General features: G+C 37.7%; 1 protein-coding gene across 1 annotated transcript in view; it reads left to right on the plus strand.

Annotated features, from left to right (window-relative positions):
* MIPOL1 (mirror-image polydactyly 1) overlaps nt 1–26,815 on the plus strand; it is a 189,430-nt gene that overhangs the window by 83,726 nt on the left and 78,889 nt on the right. The window contains exon 10 of the mRNA XM_085301717.1: nt 8,802–8,909. Within this exon, the coding sequence (XP_085157843.1) occupies nt 8,802–8,909 (108 nt within the window). The remainder of the gene's footprint in view (nt 1–8,801; nt 8,910–26,815) is intronic.

Here is a 26,815-nt window from a genome sequence, read left to right on the forward strand (position 1 = left end):
AATAGAGCGTAGACAAGCGTGTGGGGGTTGCTGTGACTTCAAGAATAAGGCCTGGATGCTGAGACACTTAGTAAAGGAAGGTCAAAATAGTGCTTTTGTGTGCTATACAGTATACTATACTGACTGCAGTGGGAACTTTCCTGCATGTGTAGTACTTGCTACTCAGCCAGTGTGTAACCAGCTACAGATAGTCAGTAGAATACTTCTGTGCTGGCTCTTTTCCAAGTACTATACTGATATATGCTCTACTTTGGGGGCAAATTTATTCCCAAATCCCTTTGTTTCTGTATAAYTTTAAAGTGTTGTTAAGATTTTAGAGTTAGTTACTCTGAATTATTTTCTCTGCAGAAGTTTCTACTCTGAAATTGTCCCCTGAACCTCTTGCTGGAATTTTTGCTATGCACTGAAAGTAAAACTGATCCTATTCCAAGTATTACTGTTCTTATAGGCCTTTATTCAGTGATTTAGAGTTTRGCTAACAAAGATTTACATTTCTTTTTCATTGATTTTAAAAGAGAATCTTGACTCTTCGATGATATTTCTTCTTATGGGAAATTCTTAATTYGTATTTTCCATTTGCTGAATTATTTTGGGGTATTGGTAATTTTTTTGTTTTGAATATAATACACTGATGCTTGAACTATATGAAGGTCACTGTACTATGCTGGTTTGTACTGTCTTGAGCTAATTTCCCACTGTAGAGTTGTAGAAACACTAAAGTGTGAGCAAGCATACTAACCTATTACCTTGCGTACTGCTTATTAGCTTACATGCTGAGTTTATACATTATTTATTAGAATTAGATACATGAAATTAGAAAACTGAATGAATAATGTGACTTCCATGTAAAACAGAAGTTGCTTATTTATATATGAGAGGCATTTAGGAGAAAAGTGCTCTRCAACGGGTTGAATGTATTTTTGCTTAATTTCAGACCTAGTACAGTCTCATGAGTAAATGTTTGACTCCAAGTTTTGGGGTTTATGTTCTGATTAGAAACAACTATGAAGAACACAGCAGAGGTGGGGTGCTGGGGAAAAAATGCAGCAGAGAAAGATAAGAAAGAAGGACTCCAATAAACAATTAGAAGTTTATATGCRATACATTAAGTGTTCGCTTATTCTAGTTTCACTTGATGTTTTTCCATATAGAATTCCCTTTTGTTTTGAGCAGGATCTGCGGGTTGCCTTGGTTTTGAGGGTCTGAGAATCTTTTACTGAGTCTAAAGCTGTTAAAAGTATCTGCCAAACCTTAGACCTCAGAGTTCAGCCTCATTGAGTGTGACTAATTATACTGGATAAAGAGAAAACATTGTATCGTATCTCATAACAAAGTACAAAACATCAGAAGTTTGAAGGAAAATAAATTTAGACAGTGTTTGCCCTCTATGCAGAGGTTATACACTGCATGAGAAATTAAAAAATTGTGCATGCTTTCAAATATGTGGATGATTTCATTCTCTCTCTGCTGTAGCTCTGTTTTGGTAAGACTGCTAGCATGTTCAAAGGGAAGTACATGCATAAATTCTGAGAAGGACAGAAGAGGCACAAGAGGCCTTGTTTAATTCTTAGGACTTTATTTTTCTGCACTATTTAGGAATATTCCAAAGCYACTTATTTAATATTTTAAATAATTAGCGAAACAAATGTTCCCCTCCTGCCAAACGTGGAATTTGCATAGGAATTAGCTTCCTTCAAGGTTTCCAGTGAGTATGATTGAGTTTCTAGGCCTTTGTACAGATTTGTTACACCAAAAGTACACGTAATTTTCAATTTTATTATCACTATGAGAATAAAAAAGTAGAAAATAGCAAGAAAAGGTATCCYACCAAAAATGAAATCTTAATAATTTTCCAACAAGTTCAACTTTAGGGTGGTGAATTATACCCTAACATTGTATTTCCAAGGGAGTGGGAGGTGAAGTGTTTTTAAGGCCATATTTCACATGTTCCGTTGAAAGAATCTTTTCTCTGGTGTTAACAGTTGGTGGACCTTAGGGTTCTCCATTGCTTAGGTTCAGAAAARGAAGTTGGATGCTTAAATATTTTTTGACAATGAACCAATGCTTTAAAGGTCCCATTAGGAAGAATCCTGCTTTTGAATCTTTTGAAGTGCCRCATGGCACTAGTCACCAGTGTTCAGGCAACTGACTCAAGACTGGAATGAAAAAGTTCTCATCTAGAGAACTGAGAGTCTGTGCTGGGGAAACRGCGAATTGTGAAGGTGTTGCAGCAACTCCTGCAGCTGGGGAGCACTGCAGTCAGCAGTGCACTGCTAGTCCAGTGACACAGGCAGCGCACGGACCACGTGTGAGCGGCCCGTGAATTSCACAAGGCTCAAGAACATCAGATTTTCCTTTCCCTCCTTCTCGCAGCACATTTTTCGCAACTAATGGCGTTGATGAGGAGAGTCTGTGTGCATGGAGCTCTCTGTGAAGTGGATCAAACTTGTCTTGGTCTCTGAAACACCATCACTGAAAGAACAATCAAGGTGTAAAAATAAGTAGAGGATGGGGTTGCGTGGGACTGTAAGCAAAGTAGATATGCATGCCCACAGGTGGCCAGTACTGCTGAGTGGCTGCACGTATTATAGACTGGAAACAGTTAAACTGCCGGCTGAATTTTCTTTTTTGTGCACTTTTAGTTCCTTTAACTGTTAAACGAAAATAAATGAAATCTTGTTTTCTGCTTTTTGAAGCCTTCAGAAATAGTAAGGCGAGGAATGGTAAGAGGAGGCTGAGTCATGTACAGCGTAGGATCCGTCTCCTTTAATGCTGCAGGTTCCAAATGACTCACAGTGGCAGGGAGGACAAGAATGTTTCATTTGTGTTTTACTGTGTCTCTTTTGATGGCTTCCGATGGAGCTAGACACCACTGCATTGCTGCAAAAGAAGTGTTTACATTTAAGTGTTTCTCTTACTAATAGAATATAAATTTTTAAAATGCATATGTTTCTGAGGCCTGAACTCTACAAAAGCACTTCTCTTTTCATGAAATCCCAGTAGTTTTAAGCTGCTGGGCATTGTATAAATAATCATTTAAACACATTTGTTGACCATTTGCCAGAACTTTGAAGAAAAGACTTTTCTTTAAGTTGTTAGAAAACTTTAATTCAAAATTATAATTTAATGGAAAAATCTTTCTAGTGATTATTATGTGGAAACTCATTTATTTTCGTGCAAAAAAAATGATTTTGTATGAAAAAGAATGAATTCTATTTATATAAATATAAGTGCTTCCAAACATCTGCAGTTCAAAGTACATAATTCACAGTGACACCAAAGGTTGGTTTGTGTTTTGACTGGAAGACTTTGGTATTATTTTTGTCTGCAAAGGAAGGAGTTGTGTAGCATCCAAGTGGCGCAAGATGTTTGCCTCTCCAGAAATTGCGATGAATTTCGGACAAGAGACAGACTGTTTAAAAAAAAAAAAAGAAGAAGAAGAAGGAAAAAAAAAGGCAGAAAGGCAGTGGGGAGAAATGGAGAACGTTTGCATTCCACTAGGCATCTTTGAGTTGGGAGCTACTCTAAGGTGCGGATTGTAAGAGTAAAATCAGTTGAATTATTTGTCTACTTCATTGTATTCATGTTTCCGCAGATGATARCTGAAAAAATAACAGGTGAAAAAGTAGCCATGTTTTAATCTCATTTTCTTGAGTTATGCAGAATARCCATTTGCACTTCAGTTGTATGCTGCAGTAAATATATGATAACTATTAGAAATGGATCTCATATCTATGACTTACAAAAGTATCACGCTTCGTAGTGGGATCTTGGTATCCCATGACCTTGTCTTTTAATAGTGCTTATGTATTTCCATCAAAATATGTTTTGTGATATATTTTGCTGAAAAGCATTTTGGTGAAGCTACATAAAGGAAAAATGCGTTTTGGAAAATATTTCATCTTCTTCCATTCAAATAAACTCCTACTTTACCATAATTTACAGGAGAGAAACCTTTTTCCCAGTTTATTTAGTAGGAACTAGTTTATTTTATTTTTCCCTAACTGAGATGCCAGTTAAGCAAGGTCTTCGTGAATAAAACTCCACACAGGATGTAATGGCTTATTTGCTGCTTAAAGTAGAGGCTSTGATGCACAATCAAGTAATTTTGCACCACCTGACCCAAGGTGAGCGACTCTGCACTCACTTTTGATTTTTGTCCGACTTAGATAAAAACGTATTAGCTTTAAATTCGATGAGAGAATTAAGCTATCGAATGCTGTCTTGCTTTTGTGAGGGGCTGCAGGTATCTACAGGATCGGCTGTCAATGCACAGAGGCTGCGTGAGACTAACTGAATTGKGTCGGATCCAAACAAAAGTCCACCCACCTCATCGCTCTGACCCCCCTCACCGCCTGTGGTCCAGGCTTCAGGAAAGAGCCCTGGCACAGGGAAAGCCTGTAGCAGTGCCTCCACCTACACACCCGCCTTTTGTTCCCTTTCCTTTTTATTTTTTTTAAGCAGTCTCATCAATGGAGTCTTGTGTATTCGTGCAGGTTGAATTTACAAGATTGTGGGTTTTGACAAGGACTACAGAATCTGTTCCACCTATGAATGAATGTGTTTTCATAAAATATGATCTTTTGTATGTTTTAATTGGATTAGACATACTGAGATAACATTAACAACAGAATGTAATTCAGAATTAATGAAAGAAGACAGTGCAGAATTTGGCTTTGTTTTAGTCCTGGTACATTAATTTCATTAAACTTCGACCCTCAAATCTGTATTAACAGACAAATAAATTTGTCTTTTTCTAGCATATGTAATGTGTTGGCTTTCCGCTCCCCTCCCCCAGCATTTTGCCATAACTTCTGAAGCGGTTAGTTTTAATTCCTATTAATGAAAGACTATGGAAAACATTGCACTTTACATCTATATTTGCTTTTAATATTACTTATAACAGGATTATGTAGCTGTGAAAACTGCATTTGTTGTAAGTAGGTATTACAATTCTCTGTTATTTTCTGCTTGTTTTGCAGTCGCCCAGCTATTCTGTTGCTTCCTCAGCCAATGAGTGTTACAGTACTCTATTTTTCTCTAGAACAAATTTTCACTGAAATTAAAAGAAAAATAGTAATGTGCTCAGTATTACTGTCCAGCTCCATGGAATGAAACTCAGGACACCTATGTCTGTTTCAAAGCGTACGAGCAACTTGACTTCAGCAACTCGGAGTTAAATATGCTTCTGTGTGGGACCTTGTCTTCATGTTGGGTATTATCTTCATATAAACATTAAACTGGATGATTACCAAATGGTTGTGAGGGTTCCGCCTCCCCCCCCCCGAATGTTACCACTTTGTTGTATTCTTTTTCTCTAATGTTATTTCTCCAATTATTTGCAGATTTTTCTTTACTCTTGTAGAAAGTCTTTGCTGAAACCGTTTACTGTTAGAAAACATTACTGAAGAATCATGTTAAATAATGATCAAAAAGTGAGTCTGTGCAGACATGCCAGGCACCATAGCACCATATTAACATGTTGTAGGTACAAGTTGAGGAAGAAAATGCTGATAAGCTGGGAGCATGTTAAAAATGGTTTGTTTATACAAGTGCTAAAGTTATGTTTGATATGTTAATGCAACCTCATTTTCTAGTGAAGGCCAAACACTATTAAGTGGTTATGTGCATTGATTTTTCTATCTTCTAAAATACTCAATTCATTCTAAACCGTCTTGGCTCCTTTCATGTACCTGCAGCTAGGACCCTCTTTTAACAATCTCTTCCTGGGTAAGCTTCAAGGACTTCACTCCATGGTTTTCTTCTGGTTCCATTCTTGACCTTTTCATCAGTGTCTCCCAGTTTCCTTGGCATTCTTGAGCCTTGCACCTGCCTTGTCACAGAAGGTCATCGGCAGCTATCGCGGGCTGATCTGGTGCCTTTCTCTAAGGTCCTCATTCCGATGAATCACGTTAGCTAGCGAAAATAGTCATAGGGCTCACTAATAGCCTAATGGTTTAAACGAGAAGGGGGGAAGAACAGCTGTGCTTGCTATCTTTTCCTTTTTCTTTCTGAATCTCGTATCTTTGGGGCCTGTTGCTTGCTTTGCTTTTTGTTTTGTGCCTTAGCRGCTCGTGGTATGTCCTGTGCAGGGYATGGGAGTCTCTGTTTGGAAGGACTGCTGCTTTTAGAACGGTGCGGTTGGGTTGCACCATGCAAGTACGGAAAAAGAGGGAAAATGAGTGCCTGTAGTTGGGAACGGATGATGCTGTAATGAAAATTGTACAAATGGGCRCTGATGATAGCTTGAAGAATACTTGGCGTAGGCTTAAAGAGAATSACTGTCTGGCAAGCAGGTTGTGTAACGTGAATGAGGCTAAGTTAGATGGGGAGTTTTTAGAAGGAAAATGCATATTCAGAGAGGAGAACAAACATCAGGGTTTGAGAGAGAAGAGGGGATGTGTTTGTTTCTTAGTACTGCTTCTCCGGCGGCAGGACGCTGCGTGCAGTCGTCTACGTGACGAAGCTGATCCTTGGTGGGTCGCTGTGTGAAACCTTTACAGAGTGACATGCTGCCGTTCCTGAGGCTCTAATACCCTTTCCTTAGCTGAGTCTTCGGGCTGTGGTCAAAGTGTGTGCTCCTTGACATCCATCCACGCTGCTTTCATATTCTTTAAAGTACTCAAAGTATCTGAAGTGAAGAAACAATTTTCTGAATTACCGTGCCATCTTTCGAGAGTATTAAGTTCATGGAAAGTTCCCTCTGAGTGCACAATTATACCTCAGATCAGAACATTTAAGCAACCTGTGTTGCTGTAAAAATATTTTAATTTGTCTCTGACTTCAGGAGGATTATATTTGAACGTTTGCTGAGTATGAATTTTCACAAGTTCGAGATAAAAGGATTTAGATATTTATAATATTTAAAATGAAATACTTCCTTCAGCTCTTAGCTTTCTTGAAAGGATCCATCTGACATGTCCTTTTTGTCAGTGCTGAATTGGATGATGTCTTCTCTTCACTGTGCTCCAGAAAGTATTTTTATATGTTTTCAGAAGGAAATCCAGTTTCTTACTTGAGGCTGCTGGCTTCTTGGAGCCCGGGAGGGAACCAATAAAAACACATGTTCTTTTAAAGAACATCTATTTTTACTGGACCTTGCTAACAACCAATGACACAGAATTCAAAAAATGTTGGCTGAAATGAATAGAAGGGCTGCATTGTTTAAAACTCGATTTTTAAAACTCTTTTCTCTATAGGAAGATTACACAGAAATTTTTGGACCCTTGTAAAAAGAAAAAAAATGTTTATAGAATACTATTTTTCATGTTAAAAAATAGTTCACATACAAAAATTTTATAGTCCACAACAGTTTTATAAGGCAGATCAAGTGTTAACATGTAAGAGTGTTATTATAATGCTTTCACAAACAAGACATTTTAAGATCTTATTTCCTAGACAGCTGGGAATACATACAGTTTGGTTCATGATTCATTGGAGACCTCTTCTGTCAAAGCACTGTTCCTCGCAAAGCGAGACACTCGTGTGCGAAGGTCAAATTAGGTCGCCCTTTCTCTCTGATATCCTCCAAACGGCTTCAAGCAATACGCCACTTCCGCATGCCCAGTTTTTTTCAGATACCARCACTTTTGATGAAATTGAAAGTAAATTAAGGTATGCTACCAATTGATGCGAAGGTCGTCGTGCCCAGGTTGGCTGGATGGATAGGCCTGCCGGCTCCGCGCCGCTCGTCTTGCGTCGTTATCCTACGTGCTGCATCTGCCTGTGGGGTACCGGAGTCCCGTAGCCAGGGGTTATTTCATGGTCCTCTCCTCGGAGGAGTGAAACGGAGAGCAGAATAAGATTCTTGCGCATGCTGCTCATGGTGCAACCTGGCCTCTGTTTCAATATTTTCTTTTGTATTGTCCTGTTTTTTTCCCATGTTCTTTTCATTATTCCCATCTAACAGTTTTTCTCATGCATCTTCCTGTTTTCCCTTATTTTCTTTTTGTGCAGCAAAATTTTTTTGTTGGCAAGACAATAATTGTCTGCTGACAACTAATTTAAACTGGCAGTGAGTTTAGCTCTTTGAAACAGGGTAAGTGGGCACAGCATTTTATGGTTACTGTAAAAACTGCAGTATGATTTAGCTAACCGTTTGCAGATCCCTGTTCTTTAGAATACATGTTCAGCTGACAGCAGTAACTATATATGTATGCATGTGCACGCAATAGCAAATGTTAAATTTTTCMTTCTTTGTCTTTCAGTTAAATATTTAAATCAAAAGAATCTTAAAACTTCTTTTCTCCAAAGATATGGTGTGTGCTTGGGAATTAGAGTAATCTCTTAGTATGAAAAATATAAGTATAAAATTTACATGTATATTTTTCTAATACAGTGGTGTGTTCTGAATTTGGGAGGAAGGTCTTTAATTTGCTTGCTTTTTAAAGGCATACATATACTTTCTTTATTTCTACTTACTTAATAAATACTTACTTAATAAATGAAAGCGAAAATCTGGCTTTACACTGACATAACTAGGAGAGCTATTTAATCCCAATATCTTTGTAATAATTTTTAATAATTTTAATAATTTTTAATACTTCTTAAAATGTTTTATAAAATGTCTTTATCTGATACGGAATTTAGGGCTTTTTTGGCATACGGTTGTATTGGGAAAAAACTGCATAATGATGCACATACAAAGATATCCAAAGCTTTTGGATCGTAACTTGCTTTTGTCTGATGCTTTCTCTGCTATGCAGAAATAGTGATGGAGTTATTTACGTTAATTCATTTGGCTTCCTGGAAAAAAATATGCCCACACTTCTCTACTTAATGGGATTCTTTCCTCGTTGCAGTGCAAACGGCTGGAGCAGGAGCTTCATCATCTGAAAGAGCAGAACCAGACTTCAGCAAACAACACGAGACATCTGACTGCTGAAAACAATCAAGAACGTGCTCTGAAGGTAAATCTCCATTCCTTCTTGCAGGCAAATTAAGGTTGTAAGCCCCTGGTGCCAGCTTTCTGGGCTGCATATATCAGTTGTGTACATTTCAGCAGAAGTGAGCTATGGTGTTTGCCAACAACCCCTTCTTTAAACACAGATACAGCACCCTTCTGTTATGGTATTATTTTATTTTGTGTATGAAAACAACAAGAAAAAAATAATGTATCCTCCATATTATTGGGCTGTGTTGTAGTAATTAACACTAAATTCTTGGAGCCTGTCCTTGCAATATTGCATTTCATAATGTAAAAAAACCAGCTGTTATTTACTTCATGGTACTTTCACAAAACTAATATTTTAAAGTGTGGCTGTTTGATCTGCTGCTAGCAGTGTGTGCTATATTAATAACGTTGTTGACCTATACTACTAGTGACCACATAGTTGATACTACTATTTGCAAAAGAGTAGCTAGTTGGAATTGGGAAGAGGAATGRTAAGTCTTGTCAATAAGAATAAAAATGAGTAAAGAGGAGGGAGAGAGACAGAGAAAGGACAGTGTAAAGTGACAGGTTACTCCTGCTTTGGGTTGAGAAATTGGTATTGTAACATCAGTGGAATTGATAGCTGTATAATGAGCAAGCCCATCATGAGTCAGAATAAGAGAAAGTCCCAAATAAGATATGTAAGCATCATGTATGCATATTCAAGTGCTACATTTTTAAAAAATCTCTTTTATGAGTAGTAGAGAGACAATATAAATTCAGGCGAATCTACTCTGTTGATGGAGTGTTGTAATTTTAAAACTGTTTGATTCAGGCAGTAGGATCCAAATGAATCTCATTTATAGGCAGATTTTCCTCTGCCTCCTTTTTATAATTAGGAAAACATCAGTATTAGTGCAATGACTTGATCGATGCAAATTGCAGGAATTAAGGCGACTGCTTTATAGCTTGACATTTCTSAGGAAAAAAAAAGAATAATGAATAAACTGAAAGGTGCTGCACGTCACGCAAATGCTGTATGTTCCATGGGCTTGTAACTACCATTAAAATCTCTGCTGAGTATTGCAAAATCAGGTGTGCAATACTGAGAGGAACCCATCCTCCAATGACTGGAAATCAGGTCATAAACATTCCAGGACTATTTCTGATCATGGGAATAGAATTTTTGAATGTGGTATCATTAAAAGTATTTGCCAGGCATGGCCAAACTATTTTAAATATATTTTTTTCTTTGATTAATTTCGTGCTGATTTATTTTTTCTATGAGACTGCAAATGTTATGCACATAGTCTTTCTGTGGGAAAACAGCAATATTTTGTTGAAATTACGCTTTTTGCATTTAATATTGTCTGACATAATGCTTTCAGAGCAAGAAGTGACTTAATGGTTTAGAGTGATTTAATTCTAAACCTGGTATTACTCTGCTAGCCCCTTTTCTTTAAATAAACTAATTTCTGCCCGGCCTGTCACAGGCATTTTTTGTTTTTTCAAAATTAGAGGTTAACTGGTCGTGCTCTCTTGGAGATGAGAGTCTGGGGAGGAAGAAAGGAATGCTTTTCAGTTTTTGGTAGTCATACTTTAATACTAAAGCCTGTGGGGTTTGTCTCAGTTTATATTGCTGTTGTCTTCAGTGAGGACAGATCCCTCCGAGTACTTCTTAAAATGCTGGTTGGTTGCGTTGAATTCTTGACCTTTAAAATAGGAAAATACCCATCTGAAACGTCGGCAATAGTAGTTGGCTTTGACATACAGCGTAYGAGCAGTGGTCTTGACTGGTTCGCGTAAAGCATCCCTTTAAATGGAGAGCCCGTCAGCTCCTGTACCGCGCAGCCGGGCGAGCGGGGCGGAAGCGCTGTCGGCGCTTTCTGGGACTCGGCGCAACGCGCGCCCCGCGGGGCCGGCTCTCCGCTGGCCGGCTTGCTGCTGCTAGCAGCAGAGCTCCCTCTAAGAGCGCTTTCCTGTCTTACTGGCAGGCAGTTCCCTCTGRTATCTTGGCACGTGCCTCTTCTGTGAAATCCTCTTACTCCTAGCTACCTCGTCCTACCTCTCATGCGCTCTTAGTAGCTATCGTAAATCTGTGCCGCGCACCGAGTGCGTGTACAGACCGAAGAATCCACTCCTGGCGGCTCCAGATCGTCCTCTGGGTCGTCTGATCGTTTTCAGAGAAATGTGACAGGCAATTTGTCTCTCCAGGGCAGAGTAAAGTATCAGCACAACTATTTTTGTTTTCGGTGTATCCAGAATACTGCATTTACTTTAATGACCTCTGCATGCAAATTGGAAACTGTACTATATACCGTTAATTCGGCTGTAAACACCTGTCTTGGAGAGGGAGCCCATGTAGTCAGTCTTTGTCCATCTAGCATAGATTATATTAGGAGATTTTTTTTTTAGCAATAAAAAAACTTTGATTTTCCCTAGTCTCTTAAGCTTTGTTGGTGTTGTCCAATCAGTCCACGTTAGTGAAAGATGTGCTACAGTGAAGTGGTAAAAGTATATTGTGATAAAGATGACAAATTAGAAATTTGATGCTGTAGATTTGCTTCAAAGAGTAATGGAAGGGTAAATGTCAGATGTGGTGTAAGGATACTTACAATCTTAACCAAAGGAGAGTAATCAGGATCAGCCAGATTAAGGGTGGTATAAAAGTCTGTGATAAAAGCTGCGATCGTTGCCTCTCTGGGGTCCTAAAACACACTTAAACAATAACCTGTTGGGAATTGTCGTTCTTACTTTTTAAAATCATCTTTCTTACAGCAGTGAGTTGCTCAGAAAGAATAAAAATTATAAGACCGCAATACCCAAGTAACCTGTTTCACTCCACCCATGATATGGTGCAATAGTTAAGATAAACTACAAACTTTCAGGTTTAATTTTAGTTATATTGACTCTCAGAGCTGCGGCCACTCTTGTTTGAGACATGAGCAGCGCGTAGACGTCTGACTAGGGGAAAGCAGCGGAGAGAGACAGCTTTTAGCTGTGGGAGMGTTGCCCTAAGAAGCAGAGACTGTAACTACTTTACACAACTCTTTTTGCAGGGTATTGATTATTTGTAACCGATCAACAGGGGAAGAGGAAAGGAGAAAAACCTGCAGAGTAGTGCTGATGAAAAAAATCTAAACACTCAGTCAAGACATGTTCCTGCAGATACACGTCTACGAGGGACCCTTCATGGGAGGGATGCCCTGGATGCATTTCCGAGGAGGGGGGGGTAACCACCCTATGGATAGTACTATTCTCCCTGCAGTGAGTTTTACAAACATTGGTAAAATTTAAATAAGTAGTGGTTAATAAGAGTACTCTAGAGAATGGTGTCTATGGCATCCAAGCAAAGGTCTTTGAGGGTGCTAGTATCATGGCCAAAGTAACATGGTGGAGAGTTAAGAAAGAACAGGTAATGGATTAACAAACTTTCCCGTTTTTACACTGGTTTAGAAAACTTTTGAGGTTACCTGCAGATTACAGTGTGAAGGAGCACTTGAAAGAGGAAAGCAAGGAATTGCGGAGTACTTGGATGCTTTCAGAAGTCTCTAACCCACCTAACAATTTCTCTTTTATTTAGAAGGCATGACAGATAATATAATGKGGTTTCTGATTCCATAGGGAGGGTGTCAATCATTTTCTGTGTATATATTCTGCTGTACTAACTGCTGTTGGATGCTTTGCACTCTGTGATGTGGAATGGCTGTGTAATCTTAACTCCTGCAATGATTTTTAGAAGTGTAAGCCCTTCATAGGGTTCTGGTTTAAATAGTGCTGGCAGTAAATTGGCCAGATCACAAAGATGATGTAAGCTCTCATACATGCTTTTCTTTTTTAACATTCTTTTAGTACCTGTGTCACACCTGAGGATCGTGTCAAATRAAATGCATGGTACACAGGGCATGCTGTATACCCACATGCTATGCAATTTCATCTTAGTATACAGTATAGCATCTCCATGTGTTTGGTCAGATAGCTTGTCTTAACTAATCTCTGCCATGCATATTAGTACTATGGGATTTAAAATTCACGTTTTTAATGAATTTATTGAATAGAGCATTCCATGCAGTGACGGTGATTTGGTCCCACAATGCCAAGTTGGTGTTCCTATTTATTAATATTCTTATTGTCATAGAGGATTATATTAATTGAATGAAAAGGTTGATTTCAAATCTCCCCCCCCCACCCAAGTAATGCCCAGGACAATACAGAGGTCACAGAGTGAAGAATGTGGGCCTCTATTTCCATACTTAAAGTAAAAATAATCCCCTTCTGTCTGAAACCATTTTAAAAAATCTCTTATAATATTTCAGATTGAATTATGTCTAAATCTTTTAGGGATAATTGCTTCCTAAGGGCCTATACATTTGTGCTCTTAGTACGTTTTCATAAAATAAGATCTACAGAGTACTTTGCAGTTCTAATGTGTCAGGGTCTATATGTAAGATTATTCATTTGTGCTTGGCCTTCATAATTAACATTTGGTCTCTACTGATTCTGATAAATGTATTCCCACATTATACTGAAATAACTGATTCAATTAAACATAGAAAAGTTCAAGAATTGCTGGTTTTCATCAGTATTCAAATATCATTGTGGATCATTTTGTTACTGGTGGCTTTGTCATGTATAGTATTTGAATACAGAGTTTTAAGTAATGTTCTTATAAAGAAGAACAAAGGTTTTGCCAGTTTGAATGTCCTGTTTGCTGTATTGAAAAAAAAAATAGAAATAAGTCTTGTGAAACCAATAACTTAATATGAAAATTAATGGAAATTTTTTAACTGGATTTGAATGCAACATACGCAGAAGTGGGGTTTTGTTTTTTTTTTTTTTATTCCCCTCCCCCACAGGCCTATGATTTAATTTTGAATTGGGCACTACGTTCTTTTTAAAGCAACTATTAATCTGCCTTAACCACCGAAGAGACATACTAATTTACTTTCAAGCCAAACTCTTAAAGTGGAGGAAAGGCTGTTCCATGATGATACACAAATTGGGTGCCCTTTAATGACTTAATGAGTTTGCTCTAGCCAAGCATGATGTCATTAGAACTTGCAAAGGTTATTCATCTTCTTCAGAGCTGTTAGGATGTTAATCTTTGGCTATGAATGGCTATTTTTTTGTTGTTTTTCTGATTAACTAGTCTTATTAGCTGTGATTTTCTGTAGAATTAATCCTCCATGTTTCTGTCGTTGTATCAAGAAGATCATAAATTTGGAGTTAGAGGCAAGAACCCGTCAGAGATTTCTCCAGAGTAGGTGCATCGCTGGGTGTCGCAAAGCATGTATAGCTGATGTCATCTACTTTCTGCTGACATAAAAAACATGTTGGGGCAGGAAATCTRTAATGCGTAGCAGCTCGCTAGTTCCAGTGATGATGCCTATGAAAAAGCCACTCTGGAATGCTTAAATTAAGAAGTCCCTGATGCCCTTCATAAATTGTGTGAAGCTCTGTTTTAAATCCCAGGCATTCCAAGATTCTTAGCGTGGAAACCATTTTTCCATATCTGCTTGGCTTCAGCAGCCACAAGAACAAATCTAGCTGAGTATTCAACCAATCATCCATGAAGAGCACAATCACAGAAGAATTTGGTGCCGTAATGAGCTTAAAAACATTAAACAAGCTTGAAAATGAAGTTTAAAATGTTAGCTCCTGATGAAAAGCATGGAATATTCTTTTTATTTAGATGTACAATATAGGCTATGGAATAAAGTGCTTTTAACTGTGGCCCTTATCTGCAAAAAAATAAGTCATAATAGTATTGCTTTTACTTTTAGTGGATTCTAGAGCTTAGTTTTAATAAGCTTAGAGCTGATCTCTGACTAGAAAGCATCTGATTYTTTTCCTGACAGAGCCATGCACTTTTCTTATACTCCTGTAATCCAGGGAAACTTGCCTGAACCAGGTATAGGAAACTGAGAAGTTGAAATCTTGTCTCTTCTATGCAAATTTCAGTTCAGCRTACTATTTTTATATTTTACTACAGTCATTAATTGTGTTTTAGACGACACTTACGAAAAGCCTTAATGACTTTCATATAGTCATTCAAATGAAAGGAGACCAAGCAGTGATTCTTCTTCACCTGTTGTGACCTCAGGTCTRCCAAAATTGGTTCAAAGCAAAGCAATGTGTGGGGGAGAGTTAATGTTTGCTGGCAGCACAACATTTATCTTGAAAATGATCCTCAGAAGAGCTGTAGCCAKCTAATTAATTATACTTGTCTAGATCATTGTATATTTTACTCAGTCTGAGTATTCTTCAGGTTGACAGCTGCACAAGAATGGCACCAAATGTGCCTTAATATACTGAACGATAGCTAAAAGAGTCTTTTCACCTTGCCTGATGAGCTTAAGTCTTCCTTCTATCCAGTTAACAGATGCTGAAGGTTTCTGACCAAAGCAGATGGATTAATTGAACTTTGATTCAGTTCTAAACATTTAGGAATCTACTATTCATTCACACTTTGTATTTGATGTCAACTTTCATCTGCTCTACTAAAACTTCCTTGGAGGTCTGTTGATTTTCATTTGATGGCTTTCAAATCTGTCTTTGCCACCAGATTACCCATGACAATGTYACCCATCAACAAGCTGTCTGTGCATACTAGAAATGTCCCGTTGTCATTGGGGATGATGTGATTATTCACACTTGTTGGCTGGATCTCCAAAAAATGGAGTTTTTTGGCCTCCATTTCATAGATAGAAATGGTCTTCCCATGAAATCAGTCACTGTTACTACCTCCAGTTAGCAAAAAGATTATTTCTGATGAGTGCAGCATGTTCTTAGTGTGCARTATTTTGGTTTCGACTTACTCTGAATTTGGATCATCATTCTCACAGTCACCTAGATTGCTTCTATGTCGTCACTTTGGKGTGTAAAGCATAATCTCTTTCATGGTAATAGGCTTCTGTGACCACAAACTTTCTATTAACAGGCCTGTCTTCCATTTTTTTTTCACTCAATCATCTTTAATTGTGCATCTGCACATCTCATATTGACTTTATGAGTATTTTTCTTTGTTCTTTGTGGATTTGGGACGGATCTCAGATATATATTCCAGGAATATGTATCCTGAAAAAAATAGATCTTCTGAAGTTCCAGAAGATGCTACAAACTGTACAAGCATCCTGTGACCATCTAGGAAGGTGTCTGTTGCRCACTATTCTACTCTGGTATTTACTTTTTTCAAAAAAAAAAAATTACTAAACTAGAATGATAAACCTTGTGACCACCGCCAGTAGTAGGGGTTGTCACTCCAATCATGGGTTCGTGTTTCTTTCATTCTGTCCAATAATATATCAATATAAGTACTACTATGAACCTTTGCAGCAACTGACCAGGTGTCTCATAGCTGACATTCAAACAGATATAAGCATTTTTTCTCTTTCCGTTTRGTATGGAGTTTCATTTTAGGATTACATGTGTCAAGAGTGAAGGGTATATGTTAATCTAATTATAAATCAATGGCAGAGAAAAATCTGATGCATCAGACCTACCAACAGAAAACTAGGACTCCCTCCTATAAAACAAATATAACGTGTGTGTGTGTGTGTTATAAAGTATGTATATATACATATATATATATAAAACGAATTTCCAAACTCTGTTAAGAGACTCTAAAGTTGAAGTCATTTTCTGCAATGTTTAGATAAGTCCTTACCATTAGTTTCTGTTAATAACAGTGTCCTTAAGCTCTTACTTAAAAACCTAGCCTACAGTTTAAGTGAMCAGCCTCCCTAGCTTTACATGAAAGAATATGGGAAATGTTCCCAACATCAAATCTTAAAGCTTATGCTAGCRTAATTTTCAACGTTTATCAATATAGTGCCATAATAAAGCAAATACAAAACAATATTTTGCCAAGCACAATTTTTCCATTTCTTAAATGATGCTGAGACAATATATCAGATGTAATGAATAAAGAAGCAGAGTGATGTTGTTAGGTGCTATTTTTTTATTTCCTAAAACTTGCTTTTATGCATATAAAATCTTTCGTTCACACATGCAGAGAAGTGTCATAGACGCTAATTTCCAATCACTTTTCAGTGTCTTACTGTATATCTTTTGTTTTATATGATGCACATAAAAAGGCTCCTCTTTAGTCTGAGCAGCAGCTATAAACAAAATCTTGAATCTGAATGCTTGATGACATGTCAGTTAGTTGTCCTACAATAAAATGCGTAAAAGGTGGTAGTCTAAGCCTTTGTGCAAAAGGCAAGCTCTACAGGAGCATTAAACAGCAAAGGTCTTGCTCTGACCCATCCGTGACCTTCTTATCTAAAAGGCCTCACAGGATTAATAGAATCTTCTTTAGGTTGTGGGTAGAGGAGACCAGGGATAATATAGAGGGTCAGAATAAATATTTCTGTGTTTTACCTATTTGCTAAAAAGGAATCTTTGGACTTTGAGTGTGAAATTTTATCCAGGTTTCTCTTCTGAAGTGGAGAGCCCCTTACGAAGATTTTGCATGCATTGATCTTATTAAGGTATGGCTTTGTGTAGAGCGTGGAGAGAGATGGCAAAAGAGGATGCTGAAAATCTGAGTCCTTAATACGATCTCAAGGATGCAGACTAGCCTTGGCTCAGAAGCCCCAGGACACTACGTGTTTACTCTTACTGTCTTTCTAGTGTGATTTGAAAATCTTTTCCTTCTCAGCTGAGAAGCCTTTTTAGAAGATTTTAGAATTAATCACAGAATCAAAAATGAGAAAAAAAGATGTGTCAAAAGAGCCTGTATTCAGAATTTGCAGTTTTTGTGCTCAGCCATTGTTTACTTAGAGGAGACAGGATTCGCATTTCCTCCACTTTAATTTYCATCCATTTATTTGATCGGGTGCAGAAATGTACCTGTGATAGCAAGAAACTTATGCTCCTAGATCAGTTAGAGGCTGTTGAAAACTCAATTTTTTTCTTATAAAGAGGAACAAAATCCTGATGCTGTGTGTGGGGCAGGGTGGAGGTGTAAAGGAAAGGAGGATTCTGCTGTGCACTCACTTGGGTTTCTAGGAGGAAGAGATGTGCTCCTTGCATGCAGTAGATGTGTACTTCTGCCCTGGCAGATACGTGGCATGAGGGGAATGCCTGAAGAGCAGAAGGAGCTAATGGACTTGAATCTGTTTTGATCTTTTTATTTTTAGCCTTGAAAGTAAGCTTTACGAAGTAAAATATTCCTCATCTCTCTTCCAGTAGATCTTCACAGTTTCTGTAATGAGATTATGGACTGGCTCGACTCTTGCTTTTCTCTGAGTAAGCTTTAGAGCAAGTTATAGTTTAGGATTTGAGTAGTAAATTTGAAAGTGTAATTCAGTAATTCTGAGTTTCCTGTAACTGTAAAATAACTGTGCAAGCCCACTTGTGCTCTACTTATTCCAAAAGTCTATTAATATTACCTTTACTGATTAATACAAGCACAGGTAGAATTTTGGCATATGAAATAATTAACTTTGCTTTTTATTGTTTATGAGACTTCAAGGGTACAAAGTAAGGGTCACATCAGTAGTAGTAGTCAGTACATTAAGATTTCAACTCAGTATGTATTAGATATATCTTTAAAGAAGATTGAAAAGGTCTGGTATCTCAAAGAAGGTCTGATYTCTCCTGTAAAATACAGCATTTAAAACTTCAATTCGTTATGCCTCCAAAATATAGTTCAGCTGTATTGTTACTGCAAAAATTCAGCCTTCATGAATGGAAAGGTAAATATATCRTACAAAAAAAGCAACAGAAAGGTGAAATGAAGAAAGAACTGCCTTTGAACTTTGAATGGGGAAGTAAAGTAGCAAACACTATGGTGCATAGTAAATAAGTGTGTCACATTTTCTGAACATGATATTAATGTGAATTGGTAATTGTGTTAAGCTGCTAAGCAGCTAAATTTGCAATTTCAAATTAAATTCAAGGACCATAATGTCATTTTGTACTGAAATTCAATATATAAAGAATCCTGCTGGGACTTCATTTACTGATCTGTATTGGTTGATACTGGATTTTTCCTCCTCCAAAATTGATTTTCTACTTAAAACTGAATAAGATGACACCTGTTCTTACTAAATATACTCAGATTTTATTCAGTTTCATAAATTTGCGATTTCCTTGTGTCAGAAGGTTGAATCACAGTTAAGGTGATTATTTCAATGCTTCTTTGTTTTTTTGTTTTGTTTTTTGTTTTTTGTATTTTTTTTTTTTTACATTATATACCTGTTACACTGAAGGATTATTAAGGTGTTAYCACTGTGACTTGCACAGAGGGTTCTTTCTTAAAACATAACTTGGCCACACATTTTGAAAAATGGAGAGAACTTGCATCAGTACAATTTCCAATGCTCTCTGTATAAAAACATCCTTTGGCTCAGGCATTCAGATACTGAAGCTAATCTTGCAGACTGGGCCCTGTGTCGGTGAACGTACGCAGTGGGGAATCTGCTGGAGAACAGTCCTGCTGACTTCAGTGGTTACTACTAGAAGACCTAGACCTCGAGGAGAGGTGAAGCCTTTCTTGTTTGATTTAGAAGCTTGTGAACTCCACGTGCACTTAAATTTTAATGGACCTCTGTCTCAAATCTGTCAAATCTTAGAGGTGCTGTGCCAGACACCTGAGCTGTTATAGCAGTACTCAGAGACCAGTGGAAATGCTCTGTAAACTYTTTTGCAGGAGCTGTGCATCTTACGTGGTACCAGGAGATCTGGTAAGAATCCCTTAACGCTTCACTGGAACTTTCGGAAAAGCTCATGCTAGAAAACATTTTAATAAGAGAAATCTCTAATGTCTGCATTGAAAGAATCAGTTATCCTGTCTCACTGATAAACATCGTATCACTTCAAAATCTTTCCATCTTAAATCTCATTAAGAGCACCTGTACTTCTACATTGTCCTTACTGAGTGAATCGTGTAAAATACCTCGTTTAATCCTTTATCCCATACCCTAAAAGGATGAAACTATTTATACAGGTCTTAGCTTAAAAAAATGGAACTGTGGTTGCCTCTACTGTCAAACAACAGAGTGAACGGTGTGAGGACACTACTTGGTGCCACCTAGCTGCATTTTGCAGAGACAGAGACCTCAAACTTTTCCTTGGAAAAATACTGTGTAGTCTAGAATGGAGACTTAGCGTTCCAAATATTTTGAAGAGCAGTTTTTTGTAATATTTTTGAATATTTTAAAACACTAGATATATATTGATGTAACAAATTATCAAATGAAATGAATTGGTTTGAATTGGTTATCTGTTCCTCTTTCTCACCGTTGAGCTCTAATTGCCTTAGATGTTGAGGGAGAGAGAAGAACCAGCTGAAATCTTGGGAATGGTGCTGATAGCCACTTCCATTTAGAACTGCTACCAATGTGAATGTGAACAACAAAAATACTCATTTTCCAAACTAGATAAAATTAAATCTGTTTATCTAGCCTATTAGATCGGTGTGCCAACTTTCAAGCAGATGCAGTTTTAAGCTGTGTAGATGCTAAATCCTGAAACATTTGGTGTATAAACAAAAAAGCTGACATCAAATATAGCATTGTTACTAGACATAGTAATGGTGTATATGTGCTGTATTCACATAAAATAGGAATGTGATTGCTTTTTTTGTATGTTGCTTGGGGTTTTTTCTTATGTTAGAGTATTAAAACAGATATTAAATTTTATCATTAATGCAGTGCGTGGTCTCTCTTCAAATCCCCTTAATTACAGATTGACTCCAAGGATTAGACAGCATGGATTTTAATTTTAACTGAAACAAAAAGGAAAGCTGCTTAAAAATTATTCTTGCTGAGTGACTTCTCGGACCACAAAACAATTTTTAACATCTTTTGACAAGTGCTGTCAAATTTAAATCAGGGCAGAGCTGCATGCACCTTCAAACTCCAATTTTATCATGTCTACTTCCCAAATGTTTTATTAACTTTGTGCTCAGAAAGGAATGTCTGCTTCTCATATTTTTGTTTTTTGAGTTGTTCTTTAGGAAAAAAAGACTTGCAGTCTTGCTGAGATGTGTTTATGTTTGAAGAAAATGACATCAGACTTCATGCTTCCTTTCTTTAGTAATTTGAAAAAAATTACCAAGCAGAATSGATGCTGTAGCAACAACAGCGTATTTCACACCCTGACATTGTTTCCATTCTGACCCCTGTCTTTAAGGCTTACGAGCTGACATGCTGAAAACATCATTCCAGCCTGAAACTTAGAATAGCAGGTCTCAGTCCAGAAACAACATTTTCACAAACTGAGGCTTAATCCAGTAAGCCTTAAGCAAGAAGCTACTTCTGTGAGCACGTATTATTCGTAGGAGTAAGACTCGCGGAATCGGGGCTCCATTTTTAGTCTGTTGCTTACGGGTATTTTTTATTCGTTTCTTAAAAGATGAAATCGCCTTCTGAATTTGTCTGTTTCATTTACCAAAATCATTTTTCTCAGTTAAAGTTTAGTACTATTTTTCAGTGTTYTCCTGCGTATCTCCTGCCAGTTCTCTGAAGATGCGTAGGAAAAAARCTGTTTGCAAAGGTGTCGCGCAAGAAACGCGCAAGACGGGGTGCGCCCGACTCGTCCTCAGCCCCCCAGCTCTCGGAAGCTGCGTTCAGGTTTCTTACRGCAAAGATCTGCTGCTTGTCTGACTGAGTAATAACGCTGAATCGAAAGGCTGGAGGAGTGAGAAATTAGCTTTTGGCCAGGAAGTCGATATAGTGCTGAGGGATAAATCCATTGCTGCGTGTAAGGTAGTTGGTAGTTTGAGAAAGTTTTCCTGCCTCCAGTTTGTTAGCGGGCTTTCTGAGGCTCCACAGATCTGCAAGCAAATATCGTCGTTATTGCTGCTTCTTTCAATGGGGTAAAATTACTGCACTTGAAAGGGCTATTTCAAAAAATGTTTCTATTTTTTTAACTCTCTGAATTACTGTCATCAAGATGTTCAATGCTTTTTTCCCATGGTGTGTTAGCACACTTTTTTTAATGCATCAAATAAAGCTTTATTGCTTTGTATTATTCTATTAAAGCATAAATCCTTCCTACGTTAATGGAAAACTATTTTTAATACAAACCAATAACCAGGCTAATTTATACCCAATATTGTTCTAATTTGTCCGTTTTCTATAGTAGCTCAGCAGTGTGTTTTTTCTGGTCATGTGTGCAAAATGCAGAGGCCAGAAATAGCAAGAAGTCAGACTAAATGGCGAATACGCTTGCTTTTTATGGGTTTTGTTGCTATGGCTTAACATATGTAGATTAAGMAGCATGTTTGCATGTGTGATTTCTTTGAAGTATTTGTTAGCAAATGCACAGCACAGAGTGACACTGACTAATGACAGAAATTTGGTGCTTAACGTTCATTACAATTATATTCTGTTGGTTATCTGTAATAAGGCTTTGAATGTATTATCGGTCAGACTTTTAGTAACAYAGACAAAATAGTTCATAGTTTTCTTCAAAAACAAGTTTAAATGGCCTAAAATAAATAATTGCTTTTTTTTTTTTAACTTGAAGTTTAATTTTGCAAGTCATCTTTTGAGGCCTGTTGTGTGAAATAGCAGTGAACGTTTTTGAATGCTCAGTGACGTTAGTAGGGGACGGGGAGGCTCCAGGCTCTTCAGGCAGATCTTCTCAGAAGTAATACTGACCCTATACCRTGCCAAACAAAATCTAGAAAAAGGAAAAATCCTGCTTGTGCCCTAACATAAATAAATGTATGCATGAGTGCTATCTTGCGTAGTAGTTCATGTTTGTTTAACTTCCAGCAGAGGACACAGTCTGGCATCTGTTTTTTTTTTTTTTTTTTTTTTCATACGGGCTGGGTAAGCATCTATGTCAAAAAGAAAATCGCTCTGGAATCTGGTGGCTGAGACTGATAGGAAAACATCATCCTTTAATATAAATAATATCTGATTTTGGGCACTATCTTTTCAACAATACTATATGTTTGCAACACATCCATTGCTGGTATAGGTGCGAAGGTCACACAGTTTTGAATATAAAATTTCAGGAATTTTTATCTGTTGTATCTTGGTTTTGATATTTAGATTATGAACCAGATATGCAGTCTGAGGTGTTGCTAGGGCTGTTGGTTTCAGGCCAAGCAAAACCATCTCTGTTTAGTTTACCAGTTTTGGAGAATGCAGTAGTAACTGTCAGGAGCTATTTTTGTTCTGTTAAATGATTACTTTTGTCTTTTCTTCCCCCCCCCCCCCTTTACATCAGCTGCATGTGTGGAGACTCCATAATTGCCAGGGATTTGTATTGCTTTTGTTTTTCATACTTTTTCTTTAGCTAGTCAGTACTTCTTTGTGGCTGTTCGAAGGGATGTGCCGTTTCCTGGAACAGCTAATTTACAAGCTAATGCTTTCTCGGTTTTGCATGTGTTCTTGCACAACGGTCAAAAAAAACCCCAAGGTTTGTTCGTTAGGTTTAGGGGATTGAGTGTTTTGTTTGGGGTTTTTTTTTTATTCTCTTATCCCCAGGATTAACTCTCTTGTTTAGTTATTGCAAAATCTCCTAGCTGTTTTTTTGGTTGAACCTGAATCRTGAAAACAAGCACTCTGAATTATTTCTGAGGAAGGAAATGCTCAACTTGAAACATGGTGCTCGCAGGTAAATCGGCAGACTTGCGCTGCAAATAAAATAATTAGAAATAGAATGGCTTTTACTTTGTGTGACTGATCTGTAATTGGCTACATCTGAAAAGGAGTGAAAAAATGATCTGTTTGCTTGAGATTTGCCAAACAATGCTGTAAGCTGCAAGTTATTTTGAGGTGGTGAAAGGTGAAACATTTGACATGTTCTTTTGGGGCAATGCTCTTAAAAAAAAAAAAAAAAAAAAGGAAAAAAAAAGGAGCGAGAGAGAGGGCGGGAAAGAGGCGTTGCCACATCAGAGTTAAGGGTGTTTGTGGTTGTCCGTGACAGCGGCTCCAGTTTTAAAACACCTGTGTTTACTTTCCAGCTTTTCTCAATCTGCCTGAAAGTGGCCTAAGAATGGCACAGAGGGACCTGCAATATGGATGTGTTCCCTTTGCAGCACGAAACGAGAAAAAAAAAAGAAAAGAAAAGACAGAGATAAATCTCTTGTTATGCAGCTAATCATTAACAGCATTTTTGTGCCTAGCTGAAAACACTTGGAAGCTTTCTRAATTTTTACATGCTATCAGCTAATGCCTGTATTTTTTTCCTATTAATCTAAATTTTTGCATGCTGTTAATTTTTTTGTTTCTTGCAAAGAAATAAGATCAACTTAAGGGTTTTTAAATATTTTTATTATTAAAATAATACCAAAAATTGATATTTTTGTTGTAAAGTGATATTTCAGTCTATTACTTGGAAATAGATGCACACATACTCCAAATAGAAAATAAAAAAGAAACAGGCACAACCCTCCCTCCATACCCCTCAGGAAAGAAACCACCTTAGAACCCTTCTAAGTAATTTTGCTTGACATAACTCTTAGGTTTGATGYGTATTAACTTTTTATAGTGTGCTGGCTTGCATTTTATCATGTAAATAGATTGTCCTGCAGAGGCTTATAGAGTCAAGTTAGGAATAAAATAAGCATCTCTTGAAAACTAGGTAATGGAGATTGAATKTATTCAAAAAAAAAAAAAAAGTTTTGCTTAGAATGTGTTTCTTGCATAGAAATTTTAAAGTATTTTGTGGGTCAATACTGAAGGTATTTGTCTGGGTGGCATTATTTTTTACTACTGCTTCAAACTTATTTATTATYCCCTATAAATCTTGTTCTATGGACTTTGTTAGCTCTTTAAGAAAAAAATAACTTTCTCTGTTATTTTTGAATTGATTTAGCATTTCTTCTACCTTCTACTCTCAATGACATGCATGATATTCCTGATTATAAAAATACGCTTCATAAATGCAATGTTTGTTTTTCTTTATGGACCGCTCAGTATAGATCAGTTTTTGTATCTTTGAAGTAGAAGGAGCAAAAGGAAATAGGGTTCTCATAGAAGCACCGATGATTTCTCTCTTAGGCTGAGTTTCTCGTAGAATTGCAARCTTGATAGACAGTTTCAAGGTCAGCGTGTGGGAGTGAACAACATGAAACCCCTTAACCAAAGACGCCTGCGCCGGAGCCCAATTACTGCTCTTGGTCTAACATGATGGCTCAACAGGGTAAGGTGGGAACAGGCCCACCTCCTCCAGCCTGGGCAGCCCGTATGAACCGGGTTGTATTACCCTTCTCTTACTTCCCAGGGTTCAGTAGGACTCTCACCTTCCCACCGTGCTCCAAAAAGTGGTTCAGTGTGTTGCAGCAGAGTGATGGAAGAGCACTGGGTTTCCCTTCAGGAAAGGGTGCTGGTCGTGGAGCCCGCTCTCATGGAGGTGCCTCCCAGAGAACGGCGTGCTGTATCGACCGACTGCAAGGAAAGGAAATTGGAAAATCTTTTTTTTTTTTTTTAATGTCCCTGTTTTTAAATTATTCAGCTAGAAAATCTGGCGAGCATTGATCTGAGTCAGCTTTGAGCACAGAGAAGAGCTAGTGAGCCTGATCCTCAACTGAGTATCCACACTGAAATCCAAAATTAAATTATATGCCTGAAAGAGAGAAACTGTCATATTTATTAAATTACCAGGTGGGGATGTGTTTTAACAGGAAGCTGGGGTACGGACAATATGTGAAAGGGAAAAAAAAGGCTTTCTGAATGTATCTGTTTTTCTGAAGGCAAAACAGAGATCTCAGTAAGACAGAGGTGGGTAGGGAGCTAGTGTTCATGTGTGTCTAAGTGGTCTGGATGCCTACCTCTCACGAATTTTAATGGCAGCTAGGTATCTAACCCACTAAGGTCATTTTTGAATCACATTATGTACCTCAGCATCTCGAAAAATCTAGTTGTCTGTTCACTTTTTGACCTCTGTTAAAATTACTCCTTGCTCCCTGTAAAAGCTGATAATTAAATAAGGGCAAAATTAAAGACTGCAATTTCCTAGCAGTTAAAACTCAAATGGTCTTAAAAATAGAATTGTCTCTATGAAATAWGTTAATAAACCAGTGTCTGCTTGATCTTACCACTTAAGTTTCTTCTCCTATGAAAGCACCTGCCAGGTTGTACTGAGGAGGAAATCATATAAAAGTAGTGTCAAACAGAGTGAGTCCACGGGTTGTTACTCTGGTCATGTCATAACCGTGTGCGTGTCTCATCTCTGGGTATGGATCTCAGCCTGGCTGAGAGAGTTGCTTCGATTTTTTTTTTTTTTTTTTTTTACATTAAAAAAAGAAATGTGCATGTTGATGGCAGTGACTTAGTGCACAGCTGCAGAATGCAGTCTTGAATTAATTCCATTATTCTGTCTTTTAGAATATTCTTTTTGTTTTCTTTTTTCCACTAAATTTCCATTCAGCACGTTTCAGTGTCCTGAATTGTTAGACAGGGGACTAAGGAGAATTTTTTTCTCTCCTGTCATTCCAGATACTGCTGTGAGATTCTGACATAAGTTTCTTAACCTTCTACTCAGTGTGTTTCATAATCAGGAAATGATCCTATCTGGAACAGGACCATCCTGGATTTAGAAAGGTCAAGACCAATTTATTGTTTCCTCCTAAAGACTCAAGATGGATTCTATCCAGTAAGTCACTCTAGCTGTTCCCCTGGGGATTTTTAGCATTAAAATTTCTGTGAGATACCCCAGTCTTTACAAATTCGTTGCCGATGTAAGACAGAATCAGCCGGCTATCGAAGGAGAGGCTGCAGCTGTGGGCTGTAGTGCTAGGGAACGTGTACACAGATGGACACAGTCTCTCCCGTGGTTGCTGGGACAAGCCCCACGTTGGCTGGCTCAGGTCTGGACCGGGTAGCTGTGACAGGATGGATACCTAGCATCTCACCTGGGAGCACTGTTTCAAACAAACTCACAAAAAGAGCTTGTCTTGGCGTTTGTGGCGAGTCTGTGAAGTAGTTTTCTGGGATCCCTCCCAAATTTAACTTTGGACTTTTCCTGTTCCTCTGT

The sequence above is a fragment of the Rhea americana genome, unplaced genomic scaffold (genome assembly GCF_003343005.1).
Source record: "Rhea americana isolate MKP2758 unplaced genomic scaffold, rheAme1 scaffold_18, whole genome shotgun sequence".
NCBI classification, from domain to species: Eukaryota; Metazoa; Chordata; class Aves; order Rheiformes; family Rheidae; genus Rhea; species Rhea americana.